Genomic DNA, 16,436 nt, shown 5'->3' on the forward strand with positions numbered 1-16,436 from the left:
TCCCCAAACAAGCTTTATTTGAAGTAGGATAGCTCTTCTTGTGAGTCTTCTGACCTCTATCCTTACTTCCCTTTTTTTTCTTTTCTTATAAGAATGAAGGAACAGTCCCTGAATTCTGTATTCTGCGTCAAAAAGCTACTCAGAGACCCAAATGAATTTAAGTGGAGATCAATAATGGGGATAGTGATTTATGAATTAAATTAGAATCTCACTTAGGGTTGCAGCTTCATTTGTTGAGACACTAACTTTAGAAGTTTTAAATCCATTTTTTTATATGGCTTTGTCATTTGAAACATAACACGACAATTAATGACTAGCTGTATTATTCTACCATTCTCAAGTACAAATTTTATTGGACTGCAGAACAGCAGTAGAGTGTAATGTGGGGGATCAGTTTAACTGTGTCCTCATGTATTAAAAAATAAATCACACTGACTTCAGTAGTACTGGTATTCAGACAAAGAGTGGAAGAATTGGGTTCTGTATTAATTGGGTTTTGGGAAAGCTGTTTGTAATATGTTAAACAAAGGTAGAAATTTATATATTAAATATTTGCGATGGAAATATCTTCTTTATGTCTTAGAATTTATAGTAGCTAGTCTGAAAATCAAAGCTATACAGTCTGTGTATTCAACAAGCAGGAGGTACCAAAAATGCAAGGCTTATAGTCTTTTACTCATAGATGATTTGGGTTTTATGATAAAAAGGAAATCAGTTAATGAGTCTGAGCAGTAAAGGTACAAACATGTGTAGTTACTCATAGACTTACAAAGACTGTAGTGACCTTCTTCTCATAATTTACTTAAAATGAATGCTTCCATAATAATTCAAGCAGAAGTGTGTGTATGTGTTTTCTGTTGAGACTTGAAATTTTATTTAAACTGTGTGCCATATACTTCCCCAAGTTCATGAACATTCTGTAATCTACTTATGTGTTCCATGGGGTTCTCACAAAACCCACATATGTATAGTACACACTTGAATTATGCTTTGTGACATCCTTGCTTTGCTGCTTTGTCTATAGGTGCTGTCTAGATCAATTAGAAGAAAAAAATAGGTGAAATTCTTGTTGAAAAGCTCTGGCATTATCTAGTGAAATCCTGTTATTGAAACAAAGTGGGTTTTTTTGAGTAGTGGAGCTAATTGACTTGAGTCACCTATGAATTTGTTCTGTAGTTGCATTTTCTGGTACATGATAACTGACTGAAGCTTTTCCAGTGTTACGTCTTCTGTGGACTCAGAATACTTTACCAGTGACAAATTATGTTTTTCTAAAACACCATCTTGTACCAAAGCCTCAAGTTTTTCCTTCTAACCCCCAAAGTACATACACAGCCTGCTTGAAAATACCACAGTGGTTTATTCCCTTCACAGTGTACCTGAAGGTCTGTGCTCCTCTGCTCTCACTGTGCTTATCTAAGTGTCAAGTCTCTGTCCAGCCATGCATTCGGGTGCAGTGTGTCCTCTGCTGTTCAATAGAAAAAGTACGAATGTTACCATCTGTCTAGTAGCGCAATAACACAGGTAACTTATTGTAAGTAGTTGTAAAACCTTTTGCAGTTTTCATGGAATTATAGAGCGGTTTGGTTTGGAAAGGGCTTAAAAGATCATCTAGTTCCAACCCCCCTGCCATGGGCAGGGGCACCTTCCACTAGACCAGGCTGCTCAAAGCCCCATCCAACCTGGCCTTGAACACTTCCAGGGATGGGGCATCCACAGCTTCTCTGGGCAACCTGTGCCAGTGTCTCACCACCCTCACAGTGAAGAATTTCTTTCTAATACCTAATTTAAATGTACCCTTTTTACTTTAAAGCCAGTACCCCTTGTCCTATCACTACGGGCCCTTGTAAAAAGCCCCTCTCCAGCTTTCTGGTAGGCCCCCTTTAGGTACTGGAAAACTGCTGTCTCCCCAGAGCCTTCTTGTCTTCAGGCTGAACAACCCCAACTCTCTCAGCCTCTCTTCATAGCACAGGTGCTCCAGCCCTCTGATCATCTTTGTGGCCCTCCTCTGGTCTTGGTCCAACAGGTCCGTGACCTTCTGCTGGGGGCCCAGAGCTGAACGCAGCACTCCAGGTAGGGGTCTCATGAGAGTGGAGGGTGAGAATCACCTCCCTTAGTCTGGTGGCCGGGCTTCTTTTGATGCAGCCCAGGATATGGTTGACTTTCTGGGCTGCAGGCACGCATTACTGGGTCATGTTGAGCTTCTCATCCATCAGCACCCCAAGTCTTTTACTTCAGGGTGGATCTCAATCCATTCTCTGCCCAGCCTGTATTTGTGCTTGGGATTGTCCTGACCCAGGTGCAGAACCTTGCACTTGGCCTTGTTGAACATTATGAGGTGTGCATGGGCCCACCTCTCAAGCCTGTCAAGGCCCCTCTGGATGGCATCCCTTCCCTCTAGTGTGTTGACTGCACCACACAGCTTGGTATAGTCAGCAAACTTGCTGAGGGTGCGCTTAGTCCCACTGCCCCATCACCAACACAGATGTTAAACAGCACCAGTCCTAGTACTGACCTGAGGAATGCCACACATCACATTTTTCTTAATTTGCTTTCTATTTTCACTAAGTTTTTTTCTTTTTTTGGGGGAAAAATGTGCTAGGAAATTGCTTTTGCCCTTTGTGGTCTCTTGATTGTCCTAATAAGCTTGTCAATTTTATCAAAAATGTACATATAATTAAGTTCCTACACTTTTTTCTCAAATTGATGACTGCATAGAGGAGATGTTATAGCCATATCAACTAAGTTAGTGTGAGTACATGCCTTATTAGATACCAGACAGTTGACAATGGCACGTCCTTATGCCCTAGCCATAGAAAAAGTTTCAGTCACAGACAGCAGCATCTTTGACATTAACGACAGTGGATGGGGAAACCGTACTTAGTCACTCCTGGGTGCAAGGCTCTTTTCTTACTTCTTCTTAGTAATGTTCTGTCTGAACTCAACTATTCTCTGCTTAGCATCTCCTAACAGCTGTGATCATCTTTGTTTTCCTTTCTGCCCTTTCCCTTCTCCCATGCTTCGTTTCTCTGTCAGTGTTCATTGCCTTTCACTCCTGGAGTGAAGATTCTTTCTGTCTCTGCACATTTAAAGTCCCTCCTTTTCTCCTAGCAATTACAGGGTTTGGTTTCTCTGTCCCAGGGTCTTATCTTCTTATGCCTTCTCTTTGTGTATCTTCTCACTTCTACTTCTCCCCACTGCCTGAAGGCATTCTTCCTCTCTTAGAGGGTCTGTTCTTAACGGTGCTTTGTGTCTTTTTGCCCTCACCAAGGATTTCCCTTTCTCACTGAGGATTTTCCCTTTTCCTTTTGCCTTACCCTTAGTTGTCACTGGATAATCCTCCTTCCCATTTCTGATAGTCCTGAGGAAGCCCTTTTTCAAACCTACCACTAGCAAGTGGAAACTTCTTGCCCAAGACAAATGGAAAGCACTGCCAGGAGGTGTGATGGGAAGCTACCTTACCTGCATAGGGCGGGGGGAAGCAGCCTCATGTCCCCTCTGGCCGGCTACAAGCCAGCACAAGCAGAGTGGGGCCCTCTTGTACCACCATGGGGTCTCTTGTACTAGCTGCAGTACAAATCAAAGTATATCAAAGGGGTGTTGAGCAGCTTTCAGCTTCTCTTCCCTGTTCTTCCTCCCTTTTCTGCACCTCTGACTTCACCCTACTTTGCTGCCTTCTCCTTTCCTTTATTCTAGACTTGTTTAAACGTGTCCACTGTTTTCCTTTTGCATAACATTTTACAGAAAAATTCTTTTTTAAAAACCACATTGTCTTGATAGCTGTCTTTATGCCCTTTCCCCTAATTTTTCTGTCCTCTTATTTATTTTTACATGCACAAGCCTGGTCTCTTTGAAGAGAGGGAAGGCTTGCAGATGAAAAAAAATGACCTGTGATAGTGTCAGTTTTCTTCTGGCACCTTTCCAATGCCTTTCGTGTAAGGGAGGGGAACTGACCAGTCTCTTTGGATAAGCCAAGTGGACCAGATTCAGGACATGGCTCCTGGGCGCAGCAGTGCTCAAGTGTGCCTCATAGCTGGAAGAACTCCATTCAGCTTTCAGGACAGCACCAAAAACTGAACAAGGTTTTCTTCATCACTTTATTGGTCTATCCGGAGTTAGGGAGGATCGCAAAATTAACTGAGATTATGAAAGATGCCAACACCATCTTCTATAACGACCTCTGCAATCCTTTGGCAGCTCAGGAAGGCAACATGATTTAATAGTCAGACGATCTCTGTAACAGATCCCCAGCAACGTCTGTGATGCTGCCTGTATGGCTGGCTCAGTGTCTCCTATGGGGAATGTGTAGCATCCAGCCGCTGGCATCTTCTCCTGGCGGAAGCTCAACCATTTGAAGAGAAGGGGAGGGGAAAAAAAAAAAAAAAAAAAAAAAAAAAAAAACCACAAGCAGGATGTTTGCACATGCTGTTCTCTGCCTTCTCGCCTGGGTGTTTTGCTGAAGGATTGGGACATCTGCACAGAAAGGGAGAGCAGCGGTGGCTGGAGGCTGCCCTGTTTGGGGCTGAAGTTCCTCCGGCGCTGTGGAGGTTTGAGCGCATGCAGCGCGCCGGGGGAGGCCAGCAGCAGGGACAGGATCTCACTACCCGGCGCGTACAGACAGACCTGATTAAAATTCAAGCCTGATGGCCTCTGGCATAAACAAGATTCATCAGCCCGGGACTTGCAATGGATCTAAAGCAGCTCGCAGTAGCTCGGCAGAGGAATGCAATTGGGAAATGCACGTGAAAATGTGCAAGAAGATTGCCCAGCTCACTAAGGTAAGTCGCTGTTGCAACCTTCCCAGGGAGGTGAGGTTCCTCTCGCCGGGGTGGCGGGGCTGATTCGGAGCTGCTTGCGATGGCCCCTGCCTAAGAGGAGGGAAGGGAAACCGGTCCTCTCTCGTAAGGGGGTTGTTGAAAACATCGGTGTGCTCAACTTCCTAACAATTTCCCCGCGGGTGCTACGCACCAACCGTAGCGGGTTGCTTTTGTGGCTGGCCGTCGACATCTCGCACTTAATTGCTCTAATTAGCATGCGAGAACTCAAGCTCTGCGAACAGGGTCTCTCTGTGTGCTGCGCGGAGGGATTGAAGGTATCAGCTTTTTTTATTGAATGACAAAGCTGGCAATTAATTTGCATTTTATAGGTTCTCGAGTAATATTGTTGTAAAGCTGCACCCGAACTGTGGTACTAAAGTACAGTATTACTTGTTGTCTTGCACTTAATTGTTCCTGATGTGCATAAGTAGAGATGCTTTAAATGACATTCGTAAAAGACAGGAGTTGGAGGAGAGACAGGACTAAATTACGTAGTATATTGTACTTGAACTTTTAGTCAATACTGAGCTACACTATGAAATGTTTTGAACAATTTCCACACCATATTAAGAAATAAGAGAAAATTTGTAGGTGGTGGGAGTTCTTTTAAGCTGTTTTTTGTTGCATCTTTGTCAGTGAGAAAAACCTATTTCCTACCCTTGTTTACTCATCCAGCTTTTACATGCTGTGTAACCTCACTGCAATTGGTTTAGACATTTTAGCAATGAAAAAACGCTGACAATGAAAAACCACTGACTCAAAATGCAGGTGAAACAATAGGCAGTCGTTATGATGTTAAACGTAGAATGGGTTACTAATTACAGTGCCATTATTCTCATTTGATGATGACTGTATGTGATAATGTACATTATGTGTGTGAATATATACACAAGTGCTACCTAAACTTACACATATACTTGCTGTATTATACCTACTGTACTATATCAATATTTACTTTACCAGTGCTTTGATTGTGATCCTTACTTTTTGCCCATGAATGCACATCTTACTCTTCAAGGTACATTTTTATTCTGTAGTAATTTAAGAAAACCTACACAAATCAATTTTTGTTATTGTTTTGAACACAGATATGTTTGAGGAATGAGGGCTGTAAAACTACTTAAAGATAAGCACTTTCTCTTTATTGATAACATTCCTGATTGCTCAATCACATGAAAGTTGACTGCAAATTACATTAAGATGTGCTGAGGTGGTCCCTTGTTTTCTGTCTGCTAGTCACTTGGGGACAAAAAGTCTTTTATCACTTTAGCACACTAAGTAAAATTTGTAAGTATAAAAAGAACCCCACAGTATTACCTTTTCTAGTAGAAAAGCTATAGGTGGATCTCTTAATTGATAGCTTATACTTCACAGTAACAAGAGTTGGGGAATCCCCAGCTCCCTTTCTTGTTGATCTGTTTCTCAACAGCAGACAGAGCATATTGAGATCTGTGCAAAGAAACACGTGTTCAAAATTTTCAGCTCCCAAGCTAAACTCATTTTCTGTAGAGATTTCTGTGCCTTCCTTTTTACAGAATAAATGATTTTTTTTTTAAGTCTCTAATCTCAACTAAATTTTGAGGGGGAAAAAATATCATTCCTTTCTGAAAACTCTTATTACGTATATAAAGTTTGTCTTTGGGTTGGGGAATAAAGTTCTGCTACTTCAGCAGAAAAAAGGGGGGCGAAGATCACCCCCTTGAAAAGGATCATGGCAAAATTTCATTGCACTGTTTTTTTCAGAGCTTTGGTTAAATTTCTACTGTTAAAATGTGGGTGGGTGATTTCTTTACTTTTAATAGAATTTCCCCTCCAAATGCTTTTCAGTCATCCGAAATAAAAATGATTTATACCTGAAGCTGAAAAAAGTACTTCTGAAAAGCAAGTAATTCTGTTTTGGAATGTGGCCATTCCAAAATGGCCACAATAATAAGAACAAATTTTCTTTGCAATAACACTAGACTTGCAGAGATCTCATGGCAGAATTGGAATTTTAATCATATGTTTTCCATTCTAAATTCTGGGTAGACTAACGCTGTACCAACAGCAAGCATCTGAGAAGAAAAATCGGAGACAGGTTGGATGAGTAATGGCTATATGGAAAATTTGTTATCGTTTTTGGCCTGGGAACTTTGAGAGCTTTCTTTTGACTCACTGTTTTCTTCACTATATTACAGTCAGGATAATTATAATAAAATCCCTCCTAACTTTAAATTGCCTGTAGTGCTTTCGTTTCCTTTTTCTAACCTAGTGTGCAATACTGCTGTCTGTTGTTACACAGCTGCAACTCCTTGTCCCAGTGATGTTAATTTTTCATTGATGGGGAGATAATGATATAATTACTCATCTACTCCTCATTGTGCCAGGAGAAATGAATTCAAGATGTTAAAATTAGGTGTAGGATACAGAGCTTGATTTACATTCGGTTCCTTTGTTACATGGTCAGTAATGGTCTCCTGCTCTCAAAGGCAAAGGAAGGGTGTATGAAGGCATCAACAGCAGAACTAAGCTGGGTGAGGTGGTGGAGTTTCCATCATTGCATGAAGTGCTGATTACATTGTAAGAGATGAGTTGGTACAGGAATCCCCATAGGTGACCAGGAGTCCTGAAAGCTGCTCCCATTCTACTGTCCTGCTATTTCTGCTTTCAGAGAGGTACAATATAGTAAGTTTTTATACCTTCAGTGGTACATTTATGTGTTCTGCACCTTTTTGGCTGTAGCAAAAAAAAATACAAACCTTTAGAAACATTCTGTTTGGTCTGGGCAGCAAACCAAGGTTTTTTGTACCCTATTTATCAGTATTTTTAGATTCCTGGCCCTTCTTACAAAGATTGACTTTTTTTCACTGTTGATGTGTAGAAAATACATTCGTTTTCCACATCAAGCTATTACAATGAACAAAGCCAATGAGCGTATTTGTAAGCTCAGTCAGGCTCCCTGTTCAGCTCTCTGCCCTCTCTTTCCTCAAAAGTAAGGTGGCCTTTGCATTTCAAGGCAGAATTGGCCCCATCCTTGTTTACCATTAGACATCTTTCTGCCCACATTTGAAGTACACTAATGAAAATATGGCAGAGGTTTATTATTAATTGTACGGTTTAGGTTTTGCGTTTTAAAACCTCAGCTCACAGCACTAAATGAATATGTGGGACAACCAGATTTTGTTTGGAAAAAATATAATAAAAAAGGAGTATATTAAAAAGTTCAAACTGAATTTTTTTGTTCCCATGGTGCAGGTAAAAAGTTTAAAAGCTCTGGTAAGATTAGTGAGTTTGGATGAGAGCTCCAAATAACATTGCAGCTATTTCCAAATAAGTTATGCTTTGATTTATGAACTTACAGCAATTAAAACAGAAACAGTGCTTGCAAATGGGAATGGCCATCTGTATTTGTCATTCACTTCTACAAATCACACCGTTGGTAGGTAGTTCATTCAAATTAATAGGGAATTGAAGTTAGTGTATTCTTAGGATTGTAGCAGTATGCACAACTCTGTACCAGTAATTAAGTTTAGACTTTTCCATTAGGCGCTGGACCCTTGACATGCTGTTTTGTGCTTGCTGGTTCTTTGTATTTCTGATCTGTTTAGCAACAACATGGAGTTTAAAATGCATGGTGACTTTTATAAGACACTTCAGGTGTCACTCCCTGCTGCCTCAAGCTACAGATTTCTAAAATCCCTTGGCTATTACAGGATTTTCATGTGCTCATGGATTCTCAGAACAGCCCTTTTTATTTGGGATAGGCTGAGAAATGCAAATGAACTCCTGAAGATGAGTGTTGAGGAAAGTGGATCAGCTTTCATTGAAAAGGCAGCTTGGGCAGGGCTGGCAAGGACTAGACTAGGTATACTGCTGATATCTGTGCTATTCAGGCTTCTTTTCAAACATCTGCTGGTGGGGCTCAAACCAAATTTGCTGTTCTGGACTGCAGCCTAATATGAATAAGTAGGATGGTGACATTACCTGGTGATCAGAGAGCTACCTAAGCCACAAAACAGTTCTGCTTCCTTCTTAGAGACAAATTTTGAGATCCGATGAAGAAATATTTTTATTAAGAGTAGATATCCTCAAACTCATTTTCCCTAGGGGTTCATCTGACACTATATTGAGAATTTGGGAGCCTTGTTGTAAGAAGCATGTTTTAAATTCCAGTATTTCTGGTCAAGTAGATTGTTAGTCAAAAAATCAAGCAGTCTAGCAAGAATTTTGTGTATGTATGATTGGATACTGTCTTGACAGAGGAAGAGAGTGCCATTGCAAGGAAAAATTAATTGCTGATAAAACACAATTATGAACCCTTTTTTTCCTTCAAGGGAAAGAAATGTTGAAGCGGAGCAAGTGTGCCTAGGCAGATGTTCCTTAATGACTATGTGGAACAGTTGAAAATGTTAAACATACTGGCTACTTACCACCGTCAGTCACCAGGAAGTTTATTGCCCCTCAGATCAATCAGCAGGGTAGAAAATATGAACATTATTAAATAAGCTTCAGTGGAAAATCAGCCAGATTAAGCAACACCCACTTTGATTTATGACTTAAGAAAGGGTGTCTGACTTTTGCACAGAAGTGTATGCTCATATTTAGTTCTATTATTTTCATTCTGCAGGTGGAAATTTACAGAAGAATTAGCAAGTGGCCTGGTCTGTGTGTGAGGGTATAGACAGTTTACACCACTCCAGTGTCTTTTGGGATGGCTATATATTAGATCTTTTAACCTCTCCTGGTTTATTTACTGTTTTAAAAAATGGCTGATATGTTTAGGAATGAAATGGGATCAAATTCTGATGGCTTATTCTGGAAGCACCTAACAGCTGAGCAACCGTAACAGAGCACTCCTGTTGTCTACTCATGTTCCTAGTTGAAATAAGTTGCCTTTTCCACATTGTTTAAGCTAAGTTTATTGACCTTATTTATTGTGATGTGTTAACAGTACTCAGTAACCAATGCTTACAGTGGCTCAGATGATGTGCAGTTAGTTGTTATGCTGCCAGAGCTCTCCTGTGTGCTTGAGGCTTTTTGATCTCAGTTCTCTAGAGAGGTATTCAATATTCTACAGAAATGAAGCAAAATGGAACAGCATAAAAACTAGGATCATGGTTTTGGAGCAACAGTGTTTTTCCTTTGGGCGAGGAATATAAAAACTGGTTTCCATGTAGGCAAAGAGAGAGAACCTTTTTATAAAGCTGCTTAAATTATGTACTGACAAGACTAACAGTCAGCTATCAGTATCCCCATCTACTTTATGTTGTATTTGTTTTCATGATTTTTTGGTACGATTTTGTATCAGGATTTCAAAGTTAGCATTGTTTTTGCCTACCAGCTGACAAAAATGTGTGAACTAAGATTTCTTGTAATCACAATGTTTTCCTTACAGAACTACAAAAGGGAATTCCAGGATCATAAAATACGTGTGCAATGTCATATAATTGTGTGTTCAACTAGTTGAAAGCAGTATTAAAGCCACTATTTCTAACCGGAAAGAATCTAGCATCTTATTATTTGGATGGCTAGAAATTGTCATTTAAATTAATTCAAGGGATGAAAATGACATCTGTGTATTGGAATTACCTTGTTACCATGAGAATTTACCATTGACTATACCAAGTTTGCAGATAATCTGATGGCTTTATTAACTGACAACTGAAAGCTACTTTATAATGGAAACTGCATACTGAATTCACATCACTGTTTCAAGGAACCCTAGTAAATGTTTATATACAAAATATTGTGCATTTTATTAGTATGCACATTACAGACAATAGGTAGTAGGACTATCTAGCAATCCATTAATTGCACAAAAGAAAATTGCAAGGTTATAATTTTTTCATGTCCTATCTTTTCTTCATGGGCAATGTATAAAACTACCGTTTTCAGTGACACTGTAACTGCATCTCTCTCCTAACATTTTCTTCAAGCAGTAAGCAGATGCCGTTATTTTACAATTAAGAAAATTATACCTGAGTTAGAAGTCAATGCCATCTCAGCTTGAGATGTTCTTCCTTAAATATTATAAAGCTGTGTATTTAGGCTTTTGAGCACTTCAGCATTGTGTATGGTATATAAAATACTTTTTTAATGTGAAGTATCCTTTTTCTTCCCCAAAGTCACGTTCATCTTCATTAGGTAAAAGGGTGTTTGTGTTTTATTAAAACAGCTGTTACATTAAGGTAGAACTACCTCTGTTGCCACCTCTACAGTCAGATCTTAAGCACATTAGCTATCTCACTGTAACCATTCACTTGTTTTTCCTACTTTTACACAACCAGACTGTCTCTGTGTGTGGTGCTAAAGACCGCTTTGTGCTTTTAGTAGGAACAGATAGGCATGTGAGCTCGTCTTGCATAAAGCCATCCAGCACCGGCACTGACTTAATTTATCCTGCCTCCCAGTGGGGCACAGTAGCTCAGGCTTGGCTGTGCTGGTTCAGACTTGACATTTTACTTAATGTATATTCATTTGTCTTCCAAAGGTCTCGGAAGCAACAAAACACATATAACCCAATTACTGAGGAAATACTGCCTTTATTCATAAAGAAACTACAAACTGATTGTTTTCAAATAGGGATTTTTTTCTCAATGTTCTTGGTGAAATTCATCTGAAGTAAGATTGTACCTTTTTAATGTAGTTGTCATTCAGAACTTTGTATGACTTGGCCTTTAGGCACTTAAACACAGTTTTAACTTAAATCAGGTTACTGCCAGAGAAGTCTTCTGTTTTAATTATGTTTGGAAGCTACAGCATTTGGTTGTGACTATGCACTGACATTTAGAGAGTTCTACAAGAGCTACTTTGAGATGTAAATATAAGATTACATAATATTCTGCTTTTTTCATGCAGGAAGAGAGAACTACTAGAATCTGTTAACAGGGCTGTTAAGAACTATAGCCGGTACTTTTAAACGTTTTTACAGTGTTTAAATGTTGTTACTAGGATGATGATATAACTTAGTATTTCATGAGAATAGTAAACTGTCTCAAAACTACATGACTTTGAAATGTGTCTGCAGTGCATTGCCACTACACTCTTGGCAATACACCTTACAGTCCTTGACCCTCATTTTTGGGGTGAGGCATGTGTATTGGAGAACAGCACAGCTCCCTGCCCACTTGTGCACCCAGAGGTGTGAATTCAGGCAGCGTGTGGCCCAGGGAGTATAGTCAAGTCAGAGTAGTGACAGGTGCCTCTTCGCTATCCAGTGCACTCATTGTTCATGATATAAACACGATGCTGTCGGTTTTGTGGGGCTTAAAGCTTTAAACTCCAATGCTTAAAAAATTAACATTAAAACAATTAAAAAATAATGTAAGCATTAATATTTGGACGAGAATTATCATGGAATTATAGAATGGTTTGGGTTGGAAGAGACCTTTAAAGGCAATCTAGTCCAATACCCCTGCAATCAATAGGGACATCTTCAGCTAAATTAGGTTGCTCAGAGACCTGCTGTGTTTTTTCAGACCAGTTTAAATTTTGCATACTGTTTCCACTTGTTCTGACAATCAATGGTAGTTAAATTTTCTTGGTATTGTGATCGTCAATGCAATCTCAGGAGGTGTCCAGTATGTGCTTAATATGCGTATGCTTAATGGGAGTGTGAGTAGTGGCTGTATTCAGTCTACCTCCATTTTGCTGTGATGAGTATTTGGGTAAAAATTACATGGGTACATGAGTAATAGTATAGTGTTATGACGTGTATTATTATATAGCCCTTTACAGAATAATATGTTGATTCTGGCTCCTGCAATACTACTTTGGAAGGGAGGAGAGAAACTGCAAGAAAAATATCTTTAAAAAACTACTGTATGCTGAGGTCCGTCTGAGCCAGTAGCTTGTCTCTGGTGGTGCCCAGAGAGTTAGAGGAATATGCCGTGCCTCTAGTGCACTTGTGTAAAGTGCCACCTCCAAGCTGTTTTGTAGTTCATATGTTGGAAAAGGTGATGAGTGATCATTTGCTATTTGCCTTCCTCATTGTACTTTTGACTGTAGGGATGTCACAGAGGAGATTCAGTTTGTGATTAAGATACTTTACCATTCATGTGTACTGTATGTCCAAGCCGCCAATGTAATCAGTAAAGCCTAGAGAGTAATTTAGTAGACCAACCATTAGGGGTTGAACTCAGTTTTATGACCTAGCTAAAAGTAGTGTCATTTGAGAACTGAGCATCATCTGCCTAGTTGCAGAAAAGCACAGTTATCCTGCAAAGCCTGTGGCATATTTGTAAACTCCTGTGTGGATGTTTATGTGCCTGTGGCATCCCAAAGGGCACCAGATCTCTGACATTAGGCAAGTGAGTCAGGACCTAGGTGTCTACCTCAGTGAGCTGAATCACTCTTTGGTCTCTGCAGCTTTACTGACTGGATCTCTGTTGATGGACTATAATGGGAGTTTACTTAAATGGAACACCAGTGAACACCTAAATCCCAGTATTTTAATCTCTAACAAAGTTACATTCCCTTCTTAGCTGTGTCTCTTTCAGAGCTGGAGAGTCATGCTTTGTTGTGTTACTTCCATGCAAGAAGCTTTTATCATGGTTGATTATTCTTGTTGCTTTTTGGTATACCTTTTTTAAGTTCAATTAGACTCTGCTTAAGGGTGGGGGACAACCATAACCACATGCTATATATGAAATGTGAATGAATTGTAGACTTACAGTTGTGATATAGGGAGGTTTTTTTTCATTTGTTCTGCATTTCTTGCTTAGAAGTCCTATTATCTAGCTGAGTTCTGTCTTCATTGTCTATTTTATAGCTTCAAAATTTCTTTTCTGAGCAGATTCAGATTCTGCCAGTGTGTATGGAAAATACAGATTTGCTCTGTTAAAGTACATTATATTACCTTAATCTGCACTGAAATTTATCTGTCTCTATCATGTGCTTGTGAGGTTCTTCTGCAATTCCTGTAGTCAACTACCACTTTGATACTAATTTCTTTTTCAAAATTTCAATGGATGTATTCAGTAGGATAGCTGCTAGTACAGCAGAGACTCTTTCCACAATCTCAGTTCTGAAAACAGACTACTCTCTCAAAGTAGACAATATCTTTTGTCATAACAAAGCAAGAGTATGAACTGCATACTGTTAGAATGAGAAAGGCAACTGAAATCTCCACAGCCCCTAGAATACTGTGCTTTTCTTTTTCTAAAGTGTATGCATAATAAACTGAGAAGAAAAAAATAACAACCCTTTTGTTAACAGAGTAGTGGCAGAGGCTCTGTGAAACTTTCATATATATTCCCACTGTTGAATTTGCTTACAGCAGCAAAGAACTTTAAATGTTGGTGCCTGCAGTAGTAGAAACTGGTATTATTAATTCATGGATACCTGAGGGGTTTGATAGCTTCTTTTCTTAATTAGCGAAGTATGTAGAACACATAAAGACATCTTTTTACAGTTTAAAAAATCCTCTATCAGAATTTCACCTGTGAACTACTAGAAAGTAAGAAATTGATCCAATCTGTATAATGCTTTAGCCTGGCTTAGGAAGAAACAGAGCTCATTTTATCTATGCTTGTCACAGATCTACATGGAGGGGAAAACCTGCAGTAAACATTGTTTTTTAAAAATAATTTATAATATTTTCTCCACAAAAAGATGTATGATGTATTTGGTTGGGAAAATCTGTTTAACCCTGGGCTGTAATTAATTGAACAGTTCTACAGCTTATATTTGCAAGATTACCAAATTCTACCATATTTAAAGTAAGGAAATACTTTAATAAGAATCAAGTGAGAACTTGCTTTACAAATTTTTTCACTGCATTTATTGTAAAATAGGACAATGTTGCTTTGTCATAATCTGTAACAAGAATTTAAAAGATGTTTTGGCAGGATAAAGTTTCAGATAAATATCATTAGACACAAAGCAACTCTTTGATAGCCCTGAACATATGTCTGCATTTTAGACTCTGTAAAGATCTTTAAAAATCTGGGATGTAATGAAACATTTTCACAAAATTGAGTATTAATTTGGCAAATTCCATCACAACTGTATGTAGATCTGGTTAATGAGACTCATTAGCTCATATTTTTGAAGCACAATAGAGATCAAGCTTCTGGGATATAAACCTATAAAGCTCTTCTATCAAGTTCTTGATATGTAACAACAATCAGACAGCTAAATTACCAATGAATTACATGGAAATAAAGACTTTTTATTCCTTCTATTGACACAGAATTGTTGACTTCACTGTCAGACAGACAGAGGGCATAGATATGAATGTGGCTTGTGTCAAACTTCTGTTTCTTGCATGTTATCTTATCTGAAACGGCTTCATAAGATGGAGTTGAACTCATCCAGGACTGTAAAAGCCTAAGAGATTTGTGGCGGTATTTGAGATCTTAAGGAGTTATGCAATAATTTTGCCAAGACATAGATTAGAAAAGGTGAACAGAAAGGACTCTAAAATCAAACAGTTTGGTCTTTCTGATTGTCTACATATGTGTGTGTGTTGATGTACATTGACTTATCAGTGAATAAGCATCATCTTTTAAAGTGTTTTCATCTAGTTCTGTGGGTTTTGACAGACATTTTACTTAATTTAACTTTTACTGAAAAGTAATGTGATTCTCACTGACAGCATTTGAATACAGCTTAACCTGATAAATACACTCAGGATGAATTTCACTGACCTCAGGGAGAACTAGAACTAGAAATGTATTTTGTGTAAATGTCATGCTGACTGATTTTATTTATTCTAGTTTTTAATTGCATACAAAATCTACAAAAAATAATAGTGCTTTTGCTATTAAAGCTTTGCAAAATTATGTCAAAGCTATGTAGAAAATGGTTTTGACAGATAAGATACAAAAGTAACTGTAAAAAAAGTTTGTAACATCATATTGTAGGGAGGCAGATACTACGAAGATCTGAGCTAGAGTTTGCATTATTTCACATGTTAATTAATGACCTAGAAGTAAAAAGAAACAACATATTAAAATTATTTTAACAGGTGATACTAATTTAGAGAGTCATAAGCACCTAAATAAGATGGAATGAAAAAAGGAATATAGATGGATGACAAAATAAACTGCATTCAGTTTGGAAAAAAGCTTGTTTTTCCAAAATCATGCATCAAAGCAGATGTGCATGGTATATGTGCGCTCAATATCTGTTTTGGTTTGTAAAGTGTTGGTAAAACAACATGAAGTGTGTATGCAGAAATGAAGTTGATGTGAAGTGAGACATTAGGGCAGGATGGAGAGAAACCCCAGAGAACACAGAAACAGAAGACAATGAATCTGTTTTGGCCTTTGAGAATTGAAACTTTTCTCTTCCCTTTGTACGGGACTCTGTCCCGGCTCTATAGAAAAAGGAAGAGCTGGGAAGTCAGGAAGGAACAATAACAAAACAACTGAACACCTGAAGCAATTCACTTCTATTAGCTGATGTAGATACCTGCATTGCAAAGGGAAACGTTATCTTTCGGAGGCACTGTCTCGCTCCTTTGGCTAACCTATGTTAGATGTGTACTGATTAAATGGATGATGTTAGGTGAGATGAATCTTGATTCTTGCATGCAGGAAAAGATTCTTCTGAGAATGAAATGCATAGGGGTTTTCTCATTGTTTCCTTGCAGTAATTACTAGTGGCCTCCTCTGCCCTTCCTCTGTTGTAGCTGTG

General features: G+C 38.8%; 1 protein-coding gene across 15 annotated transcripts in view; it reads left to right on the top strand.

Moving 5' to 3' along the window:
* FAM184B (family with sequence similarity 184 member B) overlaps positions 1–16,436 on the top strand; it is a 52,724-nt gene that overhangs the window by 3,345 nt on the left and 32,943 nt on the right. For 12 of the 15 annotated variants that reach the window (XR_013924842.1, XM_080371910.1, XM_080371909.1 and 9 more), the window contains one exon: positions 3,841–4,778. The exons of 2 other annotated variants lie outside the window; for them this stretch is intronic. Coding sequence is in view for 12 of the 13 variants with exons in the window: in XM_080371910.1 (XP_080228036.1) it covers positions 4,644–4,778 (135 nt within the window). In the remaining variant the exon portion in view is untranslated. Of the gene's footprint in view, positions 1–92; positions 4,779–16,436 lie in introns of all 15 variants that reach the window. One more of the 15 variants, XM_080371906.1, reaches the window with a different exon arrangement.

The sequence above is a fragment of the Falco punctatus genome (assembly GCF_963210335.1).
Source record: "Falco punctatus genome assembly, chromosome: 1".
Classification (NCBI taxonomy): Eukaryota; Metazoa; Chordata; class Aves; order Falconiformes; family Falconidae; genus Falco; species Falco punctatus.